The following is a 16,694-nucleotide window of genomic DNA, read 5'->3' on the forward strand; positions in this document are numbered from 1 at the left end:
TATAGCGACCTTTTATCTAGTATTTTCATTTGATTTGATTTATTACTCTTTCAATTTTTTTTTTCAAAAGTTTTAGATTTGATCAGAAAGTCTGTCTTTTTTTTTGATCGTTTCCTCAAAATGTCCCTTTTTTTGTTTTTTTTCTATAGTGTCGTGGTTTTTTCCCTTTTCATTTAAAACCCAGTGTTTTTTCTTTTCTCTTCATAAACTGGTAAGAGGAGAATTGCTATTTTCATTTTTTTATTATATATTTTATACTAGCTTAACAATGTGTATGATTTTAACAATGTCTATCTTAACCTCGGTTTATATTGTTACTGATATATATATTTGAGACAATTCTCCTTTTGATTGTATTTATGGTGTTGGCACGTGGCCAAGTGGTTAAGGCATTGGACTAGCGATCTGAAGGTCGTGAGTTCGAGCCCCAGCCGAGGCAGCGTGTTGTGTCCTTGAGCAAGGCACTTAACCACGCATTGCTCTGCGACGACACCGGTGCCGAGCTGTATCGGTCCTAATGCCCTTCCCTTGGACAACTTCGGTGTCGTGGAGAGGGGAGACTTGCAGCATGGACAACTGCTGGTCTTCCATACAACCTTGCACAGGCCTGCGCCCTGGAGAGTGAAGACTTTCCAGGCGCAGATCCGTGGTCTCGCAAGACTAACGGTTGCCTTAAATCAATAAAAAGATCAATAAAGAAACAAATGATATTCCAGCTGCCGTCTCCTCTGTGGGCGATCTGTTAGTTTTTTGTGAAGGGAGGGTCTTCAGGCTCCTAAACCTCTTACCTGGATGAGGTTTCTACAGACTGTACGTTCGTCGGCAAGATAGTCAGGAGTGCAAGTCTGAAGCCTCTGCCTTTCAGTCGCACTTGCAGACAGGCCCAGCGCCCAGTTTTCTGAAAGGGGAACAGCACTCGTGACCTGAGTCTGCCTTCCGAATACCAGTGGATTTTTTTAAAAAAAGAACGCCTTAAAACGATGCTGGTTACTGAAGGGCCCGTAGTGCGACTGTGGATTCTAGCGCGAGGTTCAGTGTCCGTGAAGGGTTGTGCAATCGGCTGGGAGTTGAGCTGAGTGAAGTTATCCACTCCGGTTCAGGTTGAGGGGGTAATAACTGTTCCTGAACCTGGTGGTGTGGGACCTGATGGTTGAGGGGTGATCACTGTTCCTGAACCTGGTGGTGTGGGACCTGATGGTTGAGGGGTGATAACTGTCCCTGAACCTGGTGGTGTGGGACCTGATGGTTGAAGGGTGATAACTGTCCCTGAACCTGGTGGTGTGGGACCTGATGGTTGAGGGGTGATAACTGTCCCTGAACCTGGTGGTGTGGGACCTGATGGTTGAAGGGTGATAACTGTTCCTGAACCTGGTGGTGTGGGACCTGATGGTTGAGGGATAATAACTGTTCCTGAACCTGGTGGTGTGGGACCTGATGGTTGAGAGGTGATAACTGTTCCTGAACCTGGTGGTGTGGGACCTGATGGTTCAGGGTTGATAACTGTTCCTGAACCTGGTGGTGAGGGACCTGAAGCTCCTGTATCTCCTTCCTGATGGTTGAGGGGTAATAACTGTTCCTGAACCTCGTAGTGTGGACCTGATGGTTGAGGGGTGATAACTGTTCCTGAACCTGGTGGTGTGGGACCTGATGGTTGAGGGGTGATAACTGTCCCTGAACCTGGTGGTGTGGGACCTGATGGTTGAGGGGTGATAACTGTCCGTGAACCTGGTGGTGTGGGACCTGATGGTTGAAGGGTGATAACTGTTCCTGAACCTGGTGGTGTGGGACCTGATGGTTGAGGGATAATAACTGTTCCTGAACCTGGTGGTGTGGGACCTGATGGTTGAGGGGTAATAACTGTTCCTGAACCTGGTGGTGTGGGACCTGATGGTTGAGGGGTGATAACTGTCCCTGAACCTGGTGGTGGGGGACCTGATGGTTGAGGGGTGATAACTGTCCCTGAACCTGGTGGTTGTGGGACCTGATGGTTGAGGGGTGATAACTGTCCCTGAACCTGGTGGTGTGGGACCTGATGGTTGAGGGGTAATAACTGTTCCTGAACCTGGTGGTGTGGGACCTGATGGTTGAGGGGTGATAACTGTCCCTGAACCTGGTGGTGGGGGACCTGATGGTTGAGGGGTAATAACTGTTCCTGAACCTGGTGGTGTGGGACCTGATGGTTGAGGGGTAATAACTGTTCCTGAACCTGGTGGTGTGGGACCTGATGGTTGAGGGGTAATAACTGTTCCTGAACCTGGTGGTGGGGGACCTGATGGTTGAGGGGTAATAACTGTTCCTGAACCTGGTGGTGTGGGACCTGATGGTTGAGGGGTAATAACTGTTCCTGAACCTGGTGGTGTGGGACCTGATGGTTGAGGGGTAATAACTGTTCCTGAACCTGGTGGTGGGGGACCTGATGGTTGAGGGGTAATAACTGTTCCTGAACCTGGTGGTGTGGGACCTGATGGTTGAGGGATAATAACTGTCCCTGAACCTGGTGGTGTGGGACCTGATGGTTGAGGGGTAATAACTGTTCCTGAACCTGGTGGTGTGGGACCTGATGGTTGAGGGGTGATAATTGTTCCTGAACCTGGTGGTGTGGGACCTGATGGTTGAGGGGTGATAACTGTCCCTGAACCTGGTGGTGTGGGACCTGATGGTTGAGGGGTGATAACCGTCCCTGAACCTGGTAGTATGGGACCTGATGGTTGAAGGGTGATAACTGTCCCTGAACCTGGTGGTGTGGGACCTGATGGTTGAGGGGTGGTAACTGTCCCTGAACCTGGTGGTGTGGGACCTGATGGGTGAGGGTGATAACCGTCCCTGAACCTGGTAGTATGGGACCTGATGGTTGAGGGGTGATAACTGTCCCTGAACCTGGTGGTTGTGGGACCTGATGGTTGAGGGGTGATAACTGTCCCTGAACCTGGTGGTGTGGGACCTGATGGTTGAGGGGTGATAACCGTCCCTGAACCTGGTAGTATGGGACCTGATGGTTGAGGGGTGATAACTGTCCCTGAACCTGGTGGTTGTGGGACCTGATGGTTGAGGGGTGGTAACTGTCCCTGAACCTGGTGGTGTGGGACCTGATGGTTGAGGGGTGATAACTGTCCCTGAACATGGTGGTGTGGGACCTGATGGTTGAGGGGTGATCACTGTTCCTGAACCTGGTGGTGTGGGACCTGATGGTTGAGGGATAATAACTGTTCCTGAACCTGGTGGTGTGGGACCTGATGGTTGAGGGATAATAACTGTTCCTGAACCTGGTGGTGTGGGACCTGATGGTTGAGGGGTAATAACTGTTCCTGAACCTGGTGGTGTGGGACCTGATGGTTGAGGGGTAATAACTGTCCCTGAACCCGGTGGTGTGGGACCTGATGGTTGAGGGGTGATAACTGTTCCTGAACCTGGTGGTGTGGGACCTGATGGTTGAGGGGTAATAACTGTCCCTGAACCCGGTGGTGTGGGACCTGATGGTTGAGGGGTGATAACTGTTCCTGAACCTGGTGGTGTGGGACCTGATGGTTGAGGGGTAATAACTGTTCCTGAACCTGGTGGTGTGGGACCTGATGGTTGAGGGGTGATAACTGTCCCTGAACCTGGTGGTGTGGGACCTGATGGTTGAGGGGTGATAACTGTCCCTGAACCTGGTGGTGTGGGACCTGACGGTTGAGGGGTAATAACTGTTCCTGAACCTGGTGGTGTGGGACCTGATGGTTGAGGGGTGATAACTGTCCCTGAACCCGGTGGTGTGGGACCTGATGGTTGAGGGGTGATAACTGTCCCTGAACCCGGTGGTGTGGGACCTGATGGTTGAGGGGTAATAACTGTTCCTGAACCTGGTGGTGTGGGACCTGATGGTTGAGGGGTAATAACTGTTCCTGAACCTGGTGGTGTGGGACCTGATGTTTGAGGGGTGATAACTGTCCCTGAACCCGGTGGTGTGGGACCTGATGGTTGAGGGGTAATAACTGTTCCTGAACCTGGTGGTGTGGGACCTGATGGTTGAGGGGTAATAACTGTTCCTGAACCTGGTGGTGTGGGACCTGATGTTTGAGGGGTGATAACTGTCCCTGAACCCGGTGGTGTGGGACCTGATGGTTGAGGGGTAATAACTGTTCCTGAACCTGGTGGTGTGGGACCTGATGGTTGAGGGGTGATAACTGTCCCTGTACCTGGTGGTGTGGGACCTGATGGTTGAGGGGTAATAACTGTTCGTGAACCTGGTGGTGTGGGACCTGATGGTTGAGGGGTGATCACTGTTCCTGAACCTGGTGGTGTGGGACCTGATGGTTGAGGGGTGATAACTGTTCCTGAACCTGGTGGTGTGGGACCTGATGGTTGAGGGGTGATAACTGTTCGTGAACCTGGTGGTGTGGGACCTGATGGTTGAGGGGTGATCACTGTTCCTGAACCTGGTGGTGTGGGACCTGGTGGTTGAGGGGTGGTAACTGTTCGTGAACCTGGTGGTGTGGGACCTGGTGGTTGAGGGGTGGTAACTGTCCCTGTACCTGGTGGTGTGGGACCTGATGGTTGAGGGGTGATAACTGTTCCTGAACCTGGTGGTGTGGGACCTGATGGTTGAGGGGTGATAACTGTTCGTGAACCTGGTGGTGTGGGACCTGATGGTTGAGGGGTGATCACTGTTCCTGAACCTGGTGGTGTGGGACCTGGTGGTTGAGGGGTGGTAACTGTTCGTGAACCTGGTGGTGTGGGACCTGGTGGTTGAGGGGTGGTAACTGTCCCTGTACCTGGTGGTGTGGGACCTGATGGTTGAGGGGTGATAACTGTTCGTGAACCTGGTGGTGTGGGACCTGATGGTTGAGGGGTGATCACTGTTCCTGAACCTGGTGGTGTGGGACCTGATGGTTGAGGGGTGATAACTGTTCGTGAACCTGGTGGTGTGGGACCTGATGGTTGAGGGGTGGTAACTGTCCCTGTACCTGGTGGTGTGGGACCTGATGGTTGTGGGGTGATAACTGTCCCTGAACCTGGTGGTGTGGGACCTGATGGTTGAGGGGTGATAACTGTCCCTGAACCTGGTGGTGCGGGACCTGGGGCTCCGGTACCTCCTGCCCGAGAGCAGTAAATGTACTCAGTGGTGGGCAGGGCTTTTCCTGTGATGGATTGGGCCCTATCCACCAGTTTTTGATCCTGGGTGTCGGAGTTCCCATACCAGGCCGTGATGGATACCCCCCCCCCCCCCCCACCAAGCAGCTATAAAAGTTTGTCAAAGTTTTAGGTGACACGTAGAATCTACAGAAACTTCTTTAAAACGTAGAGGGTGCTGTTGTTCTTTCCGATCACTTCTGCTCTGGTCTCTGGTTACTCTGATAGAGTAACGCCAGGAATTTCGGGAGTTGCCCCTCTCTACTTCTGATCCCCAATGAAGGAAATTTGAAACTGAATTAACTTTATTTCTTACATCCTTCACAGACGTGAGCAGTAAAAATCTTTACGTCTCCCTCTGAATGTGCAATGTGCAATTTATAGTAATTTATAATAAATAGTATGTGCAACAAAACAGTCAATATAACATAGAAATACAGTTGTGTCAGCGTGAAATAATCAGTCTGACGGCCTGGTGGAAGAAGCTGTCCCGGAGCCTGTTGGTCCTGGCTTTTATGCTGCGGTACTGTTTCCCGGATGGTAGCAGCTGGAACAGTTTGTGGTTGGGGTGACTCGAGTCCCCAATGATCCTTCAGGCCCTTTTTACACACCTGTCTCTGTAAATGTCCTGAATCGTGGGAAGTTCACATCTACAGATGCGCTGGGCTGTCCGCACCACTCTCTGCAGAGTCCTGCGATTGAGGGAGGTACAGTTCCCGTACCAGGCAGTGATGCAGCCAGTCAGGATGCTCTCAATTGTGCCCTTATAGAAAGTCCTTAGGATTTGGGGGGCCCAAACCAAACTTCCTCAACCGTCTGAGGTGAAAGAGGCTCTGTTGTGCTTTTTTCACCACACAGCCAGTATGTACAGACCACGTGAGATCCTCAGTGATGTTTATGCTGAGGAATTTAAAGCTGTTCACCCTATCAACCCCAGATCCATTGATGTCTACAGGGGTTAGCCCGTCTCCATTCCTCCTGTAGTCCACAACCAGCTCCTTTGTTTTTGTGACATTGAGGGAGAAGTTGTCTTTTTCACACCACTGTGTCAGGGTGATGACTTCTTCTCTGTCGGCTGCCTCGTTTTTATTTGAGATTAGGCCAATTAGTGTAATGTTGTCAGCAAATTTAATTAGCAGATTGGAGCTGTGGGTGGCGACACAGTCGTGGGTATACAGGGAGTAAAGGAGGGGGCTTAGGACACGGCCCTGAGGGGCTCCTGTGTTGAGGGGCAGAGGTGAAGGGAGCCCACTCTTACCACCTGACGGGAAGTCCAGGATCCAGCTACACAAGGCAGGGTGAGGGACCTCCACCTTCCTCCCCCTGTGGTCAATAATTGGTTCTTTGGTTTTTGCTGGCGTTGGGTGGGAGGTTGTTGCCGTGGTTGTCGTTTTCGATCTCCCTCCGACTTGCAAGCTGCTAACCTCTGGTGTCCTTGCCCGGCAGGTCATCGCGAGGCCTGTCCCGAAGATACTGGAGAAGATGAAAGTGGATCCTCCGGTGGTGATGGCGGAGGGGGAGGAGGAGGAAGAAGAGGAGGCGGAGGAGATGGACACCCCACTCAGCGTCGTACCCCCTCCCGTGCCCAAGGTCAGTTCTCTGCCCGCCGAGACTGCGGCCCCCCTGTCCGCCGGGGCTGGCGCCCCCCCCCCACCCGCCTTCCGGCTGCACCTCAGCCCCTGCCCTTGACCTTACTGCCCTGGGTGACCCAACTGGGCGCGTCTCTCTCTGGACCTCCGGAACTCACCAAGCCTCTCCACCTCGACGAGGTGTCGCAGCTCCTACCAGCGGCCGGTCCGCGCTTGGGAGTGATCCGCGAGGGCGAATTAAAGGCAGGCCGGGGCAAGCTCGGCGGCGGCCATCGTCTGAGTGGTCAGGGTCGGGGTGGTCATCTTGAGGCTTCTCGCGGGATGTGGGACGGCGGGGAGACCCCTAGTGTCCCTGGCGGCTACACCTGCGAGAAGCGCGTCCAGCCACAGCTTCTAGCAAACCTCTTTCAGGAGTTAGAGCTGGAGCACTTTACATCGTGACCAAAATGCCATTAGTTTCAAAGTAATTTTGCAAAAAGACAGGTCTGGTCCTCAGCTTGAGATTCTAAATTGGAGTAAGGCCAAATTAGACAATAGACAATAGGTGCAGGAGTAGGCCATTCAGCCCTTCGAGCCAGCACCGCCATTCACTGTGATCATGGCTGATCATCCACAATCAGTACCCTTTTCCTGCCTTCTCCCCATATCCCTTCACTCCGCTATCTTTAGGAGCTCTATCTAACTCTTTCTCGAAAGAATCCAGAGAATTGGCCTCCACTGCCTTCTGAGGCAGAGCATTCCACAGATCCACAACCCTCTGTGTGAAAAAGTTTTTCCTCAACTCCGTTCTAAATTGTCTACCCCTTATTCTTAAACTGTGGCCTCTGGTTCTGGACTCCCCCAACATCGGGAACGTGTTTCCTGCCTCTAGTGTGTCCAATCCCTTAATAATCTTATATGTTTCAATCAGATCCCCCCTCATCCTTCTAAATTCCAGTGTATACAAGCCCAGTCGCTCCAATCTTTCAACATCTGACAGTCCCACCATCCCGGGAATTAACCTCGTGAACCTACGCTGCACTCCCTCAATAGCAAGAATGTCCTTCCTCAAATTTGGAGACCAAAACTGCACACAGTACTCCAGGTGTGGTCTCACCAGGGCCCTGTACAACTGCAGAAGGACCTCTTTGCTCCTATACTCAACTCCCCTTGTTATGAAGGCCAACATGCCATTAGCTTTCTTCACTGCCTGCTGTACCTGCATGCTTACTTTCAGTGACTGATGAACAAGGACACCTAGATCTGGATGGTATCAGAAATTATCTGGCAAGTGTGGATTGGGACAGGCTGTTTCCTGTTGTTGAGGGGGATGGTTACAGGGGTTCTCTGCACTGGCTCCTTAACCCCTTCCCCCTCCTGACTGTCACCCAGTTTCCCGTGTCCTGCTCCTCTCTATGTCCCATCTATCACCCCCTCAGCCTCCCGAATGATCCAGAGTTCATCCAGTTCCAGCTCCAACTCCTTAACGCGGATTGTTAGGAGCTGCGGCTGGATGCACTTCTCGCGGGTCTAGTGGTCAGGGACACTGGGGATCTCCCAAGGTGTTCTTGGAAAGTGGGAGGCCTTCAAAAGTGAGATTTTCAGAGTACAGAGTTTGTACGTTCCTGTCGGAATAAAAGGCAAGGATCACAGGTTTATGGAACCTTGGTTTTCAAGAGATATTGAGGCTCTGGTTGAGAAATAGGAGGAGGTAGAGGCAGGTAGGAACAAATGAGGTGCTTATGGAGTATAGGAAATGCAAGAGAACACTTAAGGAGGAAATCGGGCTGAAAGAAGGCAGGAGGTTGCTCTAGCAGACAAGGTAAAGGAGAATCCTAAGGGATTCTGCAGATATGTTAAGAGCAAAACGATTGCAAGGGACAACATTGGTCCTCTGGAAGACCAGAGTGTTAATCCACGTGTGGAGCCAAATGAGATGGGGAAGATCTTAAATGGATTTTTTGCATCTGTATTTACTCGGGAGATGGACACAGAGTCTATAGGAGTGAGGCAAAACAGCATCGACTTCATGGACCCTGTACAGATTACAGAGGAGGAGACGTTTGCTGTCTTGAGGCAAATTAGGGTGGATAAATCCCCAGGGCCTGACACAGTGTCCCCTCGGACCCTGTGGGAGACAAGTGCAGACATCACCGGGGCCCTGGCACTAAATCATCTTTAGTGACAGGTGAGGTCCCAGAGGATTGGCGGACAGCCAGTGTTGTTCCGCTGTTTAAAAAAGCCTCTGAGCATGAACCAGGGAGTTCTAGGCCGGTGAGCCTGACATCCGTGGTGGGAAGGTTATTGGAAGACATTCTGAGGGACCGGGTATGTGAGTATTTGGATAGACAGGGACTGATTAGGGATGGCTTCATGCGTGGTAGGTCGTTTATAACCAATCTTGGAGTTTTTTTAGGAACTTACTAGGAAAGTGGATGAAGGCAAGGCAGTGGATGTTGTCTACGTGGACTTTGACAAGGTCCCACATGGGAGGCTGCTCAAGAAGGTTCAGTCGCTCGGCGTTCAAGATGAGGGAGTAAATTGGATTAGACATTGGCTTTGTGGGAGAAGCCAGGGAGTGGTAGTAGGTGGTTGCCTCTCTGACCGGAGGCCTGTGACTAGTGGGGTGCCACAGGGATCGGTGCTGGGTCCATTGTTGTTTGTCATCTGTATAAATGATCTGGATGATAATGTGGTTAGCTGGATCAGCAAATTAGGATGACACCGAGATTGGGGGTGTAGTGGACAGCGAGAGAGGTTATTGTGGCTTGCAGAGGGATCTGGACCAGCTGGGAAAATGGCGGATGGAATTTAATGCACCTCGGTAGGACGGAGCAGGGTACGTCTTACACGGAGAACAGTAGGGCAGTGACGAATGCGGCAGGGTAAACAGCAGGATTTCCACTGAGGTTGGGTGGGGCTACAACCAGAGGTCAGGGGTTAAGGGTGAAAGGGGAGAAGTTTAAGGGGAACATGAGGGGAATCTTCTTCACTCAGAGGGTGGAACGAGCTGCCAGCACAAGTGGTGCAGACGGGCTCGATTTCAACGTTTAAGAGAGGTTTCGATAGGTACATGGATGGTTGGGGTACGGAGGGCTGTGGTCCCAGTGCAGGTCGATGGGAGTGGGCAGTTGAAATGGCTTTGGCACGGACTAGACGGGCCGAAGGGCCTGTTTCTGTGCTGTACTTCTCTGCGGCTCGATGACAAGGCGACGTTCCGTTGAAGAAGAGCCCCTATTCTTCTTCACGTGTGGCCTTGCAGTTAGGAGAGGGGCATGGGACGGGGGTGGGAAGGAGGATGTCATTTGTGAACTTGCTCCCAGGGCTGGAGAAGACGTCCACCCCCTTTGCAGCTGTCTCGGATTCTGGGCAAGGGACTGGAGGTCAGAGACCTGATGTCTGAAAGTCCGGGGCCGAGGACTGGAGGCCTGTCCCCGGGGTCGGGGGTCGGAGGTCGGTCTGTGTGGGTGGGTGGATGGGAGGGAGGAGCGGGGCTTGTTTTGTTGTTGTTCTGCCGAGCATTGTGGGCATGCTGTGTTGGCCGCACCTCCGGCCTGCTCCCACCCCGGCATACCCTTAATCGGTTGTTAAACCCAGTCGGCGTGTTTCATACATCAAAGTTGCTGGTGAACGCAGCAGGCCAGGCAGCATCTCTAGGAAGAGGTACAGTCGACGTTTCAGGCCGAGACCCTTCGTCAGGACTAACTGAAGGAAGAGTGAGTAAGGGATTTGAAAGGGGGAGAGGGAGGGGGAGATCCAAAATGATAGGAGAAGACAGGAGGGTGAGGGATAGAGCCAAGAGCTGGACAGGTGATTGGCAAAGGGGATATGAGAGGATCATGCGACAGGAGGTCCGGGAAGAAAGACAAGGTGGGGGGGGAACCTAGAGGATGGGCAAGAGGTATAGTCAGAGGGACAGAGGGAGAAAAAGGAGAGTGAGAGAAAGAATGTGTGCATAAAAATGAGTAACAGATGGGGTACGAGGGGGAGGTGGGGCCTTAGCTCATTTTTATACACACATTCTTTCTCTCACTCTCCTTTTTCTCCCTCTGTCCCTCTGAATATGCCCCTTGCCCATCCTCTGGGACCTCCCTTGTCTTTCTTCCCAGACCTCCTGTCCCATGATCCTCTCGTATCCCCTTTTGCCAATCACCTGTCCAGCTCTCGGCTCCATCCCTCCCCCTCCTGTCTTCTCCTATCATTTTGCATCTCCCCCTCCCCCTCCAGCTTTCAAATCCCTTACTCACTCTTCCTTCAGTTAGTCCTGACGAAGGGTCTCGGCCTGAAACGTCGACTGTACCTCTTCCTACAGATGCTGCCTGACCTGCTGTGTTCACCAGCAACTTTGATGTATGTTGCTTGAATTTCCAGCATCTGCAGAATTCCTGTTGTCGGCGTGTTTCATAGTGTGTTTCGGTCTGATAAATAAATCTGAATTTGTATCTCCTGGAGCGGGGGAAAGGACCGGATCACCCGTTACCCCGCTGGCGTTTGGTGCAGAGATGAAGGTTCCCCACCTCGGGCAGTGTTCAGGGCTTCCTTCATCGTGTCAGTAGCTTCCTCTCAGTTTTCACTACCGTCAGTCACACAAATCCCGAGTCGAGGCTCGGGAATACCGTCGCACTCAGTTGTAGAAGGATGCTTCGCTGATTTTTCTGTAACAGTTTTGTCCGACCAGTTGGGGTTGCTGGCCCTGAACCTGGAGGACTGGTGGACCTCTCTCAGTCTGACCTCTGCCCTTTGACCTGTTTGGCACAGGTGACCCTGCCAGGAGCCAAAGCACAAGGCCCGGACTCCAGCCATCGAACCCCTCTGGCTCACTGAGGCAGGGAAACCTCCACAAGCTTGTGGTCCTCTCGGAGGACCCGGCGGGGGGGTTATGTCCGTGCCTGGGTAACCATGGAGAGGGAAAACCCGGTACCGAAGAGCTGTTCCAGGTCTGTTCGGCACTGCAGGGCATAGATCCCTGACGTGGACGGGAACGTTTTAATTTTACTAGTGTCTCCGTGGTTTTGTCGTAGGCTGGTAGAGCTATACAGGTTCCCCCGCTATCCGAGGGTAGAGCGTTCCTATGAAACCTTTCGTAAGCTGAAATGGCGTAAAGCGAAGGAGCAATTACCATTAATTTATATGGGAAAAGTTTTTAAGCGTTCCCAGACCCAAAAAATAACCTACCAAATCATACCAAATAACACTAACACTAGCATATAGTAAAAGCAGGAATGATATGATAAACACACCAGCGAAAATCCTCCTTTCGGTTAGCGGAAACAGGTACTACCGTAGGTCTTTCGTAGAAGCGAAGTGGCGTAAAGCAAACTTCCGTAAAGCGGGGGGACGCCTGTATAGGTAATGAATGGGAAGTGGAAGTCTTGAAATTTTTAGCTTCATTGATCCATTCACGTTGCGTCACGGTAGCGTAGTGGTCAACACCAGCAACACGGGTTCAATTCCCGCCGCTGCCTGCAAGGAGTTTGTACGTTCTCCCCGTGACCGAGAGGGTTTCCTCTGGGTGCTCCTGTTTCCTCCCACGGTCCAACAATGTACCGGTTGAGTAGGTTAAATGGTCATTGTACATTGTCCCACGATTAGGCTGGGTTTAAATCGGGGGTTGATGGGATTGTGGGTGGCCGATGGTCCAGCATGAACCAGGATGGCCTGAAGGGCCAGCTTCTGTGGCATACAACACCAGGACTCATAAAGTCATACAGTCAAAGTACAGTGCAGAATGGAAGCTGAAACCATTAAAACTGCCTACTCACCTCGGCCTGCACCGGGACCATAGGCCTCCACACCCCTACCGTCCATGGACCCATCCAAACTTCTCTTAAACGTTGAAATCGAGCTCACATGCACCACTTGTGCTGGCAGCTCGTTCCACACTGTCACCACCCTCTGAATGAAGAAGTTTCCCCTCAGGTTCCCCTTAAACATCTCACCTTTAACCCTTAACCCATGACCTCTGGTTGTAGTCACACCCAACCTCAGTGGAAAAAAGCCTGCTTGCATTTACCCTCATAATTTTGTACACCTCTATCAAATCTCCTCTCAATCTTCTACATTCTAAAGAATAAAGTCCCAACCTATTCAATCTTTCCTTAAACTCAGATCCTCCAGACCCAGCAACATCCTTGTAAATTTTTTCTGTACTCGTTCAACCTTATTTACATCTTTCCTGTAGGTAGGTGACCAAAACTGTACACAGTACTCCAAATTAGGCCTCACCAACGTCTGATACAACTTCAACATAACATCCCATCTCCTGTACTCAATACTCTGATTTATGAAGGCCAATATGCCAAAAGCTTTTGTACGGCCCGATCTATCTGTGACACCAGTTTCAATGAATCATGGACCTGTATTCCCAAATCCCTCTGTTCTACCTCACTCCTCAGTGCCCGACCGTTCACTGTGTAAGACCTACCCTGGCTGTTCCTACTGACTACACAGTGAACAGGTCACTGTCTGCATCTGAAGGGTCTGGACCTACCCTGGTTGGTCCTACCGACACAGGTCACTGTCTGCCTTTGAAGCGTCTGGTCTGTCTCCAGAGTTACGACGGGGTTCGGTTCCTGAGAACCGCCCTGGCTGAGGTCAGGAGGGAGCAGAACCGCAGGCGACGATCCCAGGAACAGCTGCTCACAAGTCTCGACCTCCTTTCTGAGTGTGTGAATGTGTGAATGTGCTGGCTGTGGTTTCCCCCAGGTGCCCCAGTTTCCTGCCACATCTCCACAGCCTTCTGGTTAATCAGCTGCTCTAAGTTAGTGCAGATGGGCGGCGGGGGGAGCAGGGGATGAAGGGAAATACACGAGGTAATGTGGGATTGCTTTAAGTGCTAGTATGAGTCGGGGGGCTGAGTGAACTGCTCCGTCAGGAGGAAGTAGGGAACGAGGAGGAGATCGTAGCGGCTGCTGGGATGGGGTTGTAGCAAAAGGGAAGTCAGGGGTCCGGGCAGGGAGTCAGAGATCTTACTGAAGGGCAGGAGGGGCCGAGCAGCCTTCACCTGCCCCGGTGGGAGCAAGTCCACGGGATCACGGGGAGAACGTGCAGACTCCACGCAGACAGAGAGGCACGGGTGTGGTAACTCAGTGAATTCGAGTCCGGAGGAATTAGAGTGCCCACCCCCGCTTCCGTCGCAGACAGTCCTACCCGTGAGCCCGGACTCCCCCCATGCGGGAGAGTCCCGACGCAGGCCGAGGGACCGCTGCGCCGTGCACCGCCACGACCGGCGGGATCTCCCGGCAGTCACCTGCTCCCGTTCCAACATGTCGGCCCACGGCCGCCACGAGGCCACTCGCAGGTCAAAGGAGCAACACCTCATGTTCCAACCTGGGGGGGGGGGGGGGCATGAGCATCAATTTCTCTAATTTCCAGTACTTTCTTTCCCCCCCATTCCCCATTCCAGTTACCCTCCCCTCCCTCTGGGGACCCTCCTTCCCTTTCTCCCACGGTCCACTCCCCTGTGCTATCAGATTCCTCCTTCTTCAGCCCTTTAGCTTTTCCACCAATCACCTTCCAGCTTCCTACTTCACCTGGTTTTGCCCGCCACCCTCCACCGTCTCATTCTGGCTTGGCAGCTTTCCCTTCCAGTCCTTTGAAGGGCCTTGTCCTGAAACGTCGACTGGTCATTCCCCTCCACAGATGCTGCCCGACCTGCTGAGCACTTTCAGCATTTAGTAGGTGCTGTTCTGGATTTCCAGCGCCTGTAGAATTACTGGTGTTTCTGAATTTGAGTCCAAATGGCTCGTGGGAGTGAGTCTGGGGTCAGGAGGTTACTGTGCCGAAGATCGGGGTAGTGGTGTCGGAGCGGAGACGGAAATCTTGTGTGCGGAGGTTTCTTGCCAGAGGGGTCCGGTCCACGCCCCGCCTGACTGAGGAGTGCCTTCGCTGAAATATTTCTGCCTTCCTTCCTTTCCCTCCACAAGCCGGACCTGAGACCCACCATGTTCAGCCTCCAGAAGCTGCGGGAGAAACTTCCGGAAAAGCCAGAGAGAAGGATTTCGCGGAGTGAGATGCCCAGGTTTCCAGCCACGCAGCCCAGACCGCAGGTAATCCTTCGCCGAAGGGTCGCCCCGGGAGGAGGTTAACGTCCCGCGTAAAACGCCCCCTCGATTCTCCATCGTGTGGTGTGGGAGGCAGTGGTGAAAATCTGATCATCACAGGTCCTGGGACAGAGAGAAACTCCCTTCACACCGTCCCATCACACACTCCCGGGGTCAGACACAGAGTGAAGCTCCCTCCACATCGTCCCATCACACACTGCCGGGGTCAGACACAGAGTGAAGCTCTCTCACACCGTCCCATCACACACTCCCGGGTCAGAGACAGAGTGAAGCTCCCTCCACACCGTCCCATCACACACTCCCGGGGTCAGACAGAGAGTGAAGCTCCCTCCGCACCGTCCCATCACACACTCCCGGGGTCGGACACACAGAGTGAGGCTCCCCCCGCACCGTCCCATCACACACTCCCGGGGTCGGACACACAGAGTGAGGCTCCCTCCGCACCGTCCCATCACACACTCCCGGGGTCGGACACACAGAGTGAAGCTCCCTCCGCACCGTCCCATCACACAGTCCCGGGGTCGGACACAGGGTGAAGCTCCCTCTACTCTGCTTGAACGATGCTCTCCCCGGGATCCTTGGCTGTGCCTGTGTTGGGGTTCCTCACTGGGTTGCCTCAGTCTCCGACCGCTTCAACTCCCCACCCGCCCAAACTGCCCCTCAAGTGGCAGGTGTGAAAACTCTTCACTTCACGTTGAAGTACCAGGGCATTGGGCCCACGTGCGCTGCTGTTTCCTGCGCCTGCATGGAAGTTCCCGACCCCCTGGTTGAGTCCCGTTGAGGACACTGGAGGTAGTATTGAATTTGCAGCCCCACCCCCCCGCCCCACCCGACTCCCTCCCTGAAGCCCCAAACGGCCGTCTGCCTCACAGTGAAATGAGTCCCATCCCCCGTGGATACCTGGAGACTGGCCCCGGACGGTTCTCTGGCAGAGTCACACAGTGAAGTGATGGGCCATTCGGCCCATCATGGCTCTGCTGACTCTCGGCCACATTACCTCACTAGAAGTGTATTCTCCCCTTGCCCATGTCAACTCCAGCCCAGGATTTTACCCCCTCGCCCTCACACTGGTGGGGGGGTGGGGGCAGATCATCCTCCAGCCCCGTGTGTCGCCGGGTTGTTGGGGGGAACCAGAACACGGGGCGAACGTATGGAGAGACCACGCCCCACCCATGCTCTGCCTTTCTGTTACCCCCGCAGGGAGGCCAGGCCTGGGAGGGCGTCCCCCGCTCCTGGTGGCTCTGCCCTCTCGCCCTGGTCCTGCTGGCCCTCGTCCTCGGGGGCTGGCTTCTCCTCAGCCCCGGGACGTACCCCAGGACCTGGGTCCCGGTGAAGGAGCTGAAGATGGACTGGATCTACAGCGTGTGGCCGGGCCAGCAGGAGGCGTGCCAAGACCATTGCAGGTGGGACCATCTCCCTGACTGATATCCCCACCGAACCACCCCACCCCAACCTAGTCCGGGCAGTGGCTCACCCTACATAGGAACATAAGAAGTAGGAGCAGGAGTCGGCCATCTGGCCCGTCGAGCCTGCTCCACCATTCAATAAGATCATGGCTGATCTGACCATGGACTCATCTCCACCCACCTGCCTTTTCCCCATAACCCTTAATTCCCCTACTGTGCAAAAATCTATCCAACCTTGTCTTAAATATATTTACTGAGGCAGCCTCCACTGCTTCATTGGGCAGAGAATTCCAGAGATTCACCACTCTCTGGGAAAAGCAGTTCCTCTCATCTCCATCCTAAATCTACTCCCCCGAATCTTGAGGCTATGTCCCCTAGTTCTAGTCTTACCTGTGGGTGAAAACGACTTCCCTGCCTCTGTCTTATCTATCCCTTTCATAACCTTATATGTTTTTATCAGATCCCCTCTCATTCTTCTGAATTCCCGTGAGTACAGTCCCAGGTGAGTCAATCTCTCCTCATAGTCTAACCCCCTCATCTCTGGAATC

General features: G+C 53.1%; 1 protein-coding gene across 1 annotated transcript in view; it reads left to right on the forward strand.

The window, feature by feature from the left end:
* pld7 (phospholipase D family, member 7) overlaps nucleotides 1–16,694 on the forward strand; it is a 58,620-nt gene that overhangs the window by 9,008 nt on the left and 32,918 nt on the right. Inside the window, exons 3-5 of the mRNA XM_063036545.1 lie at nucleotides 6,556–6,699; nucleotides 14,603–14,725; nucleotides 15,941–16,143. Of these exons, the coding sequence (XP_062892615.1) occupies nucleotides 6,556–6,699; nucleotides 14,603–14,725; nucleotides 15,941–16,143 (470 nt within the window). The remainder of the gene's footprint in view (nucleotides 1–6,555; nucleotides 6,700–14,602; nucleotides 14,726–15,940; nucleotides 16,144–16,694) is intronic.

Source organism: Mobula hypostoma, chromosome 30 (genome assembly GCF_963921235.1).
Source record: "Mobula hypostoma chromosome 30, sMobHyp1.1, whole genome shotgun sequence".
Lineage (NCBI taxonomy): Eukaryota > Metazoa > Chordata > Chondrichthyes > Myliobatiformes > Myliobatidae > Mobula > Mobula hypostoma.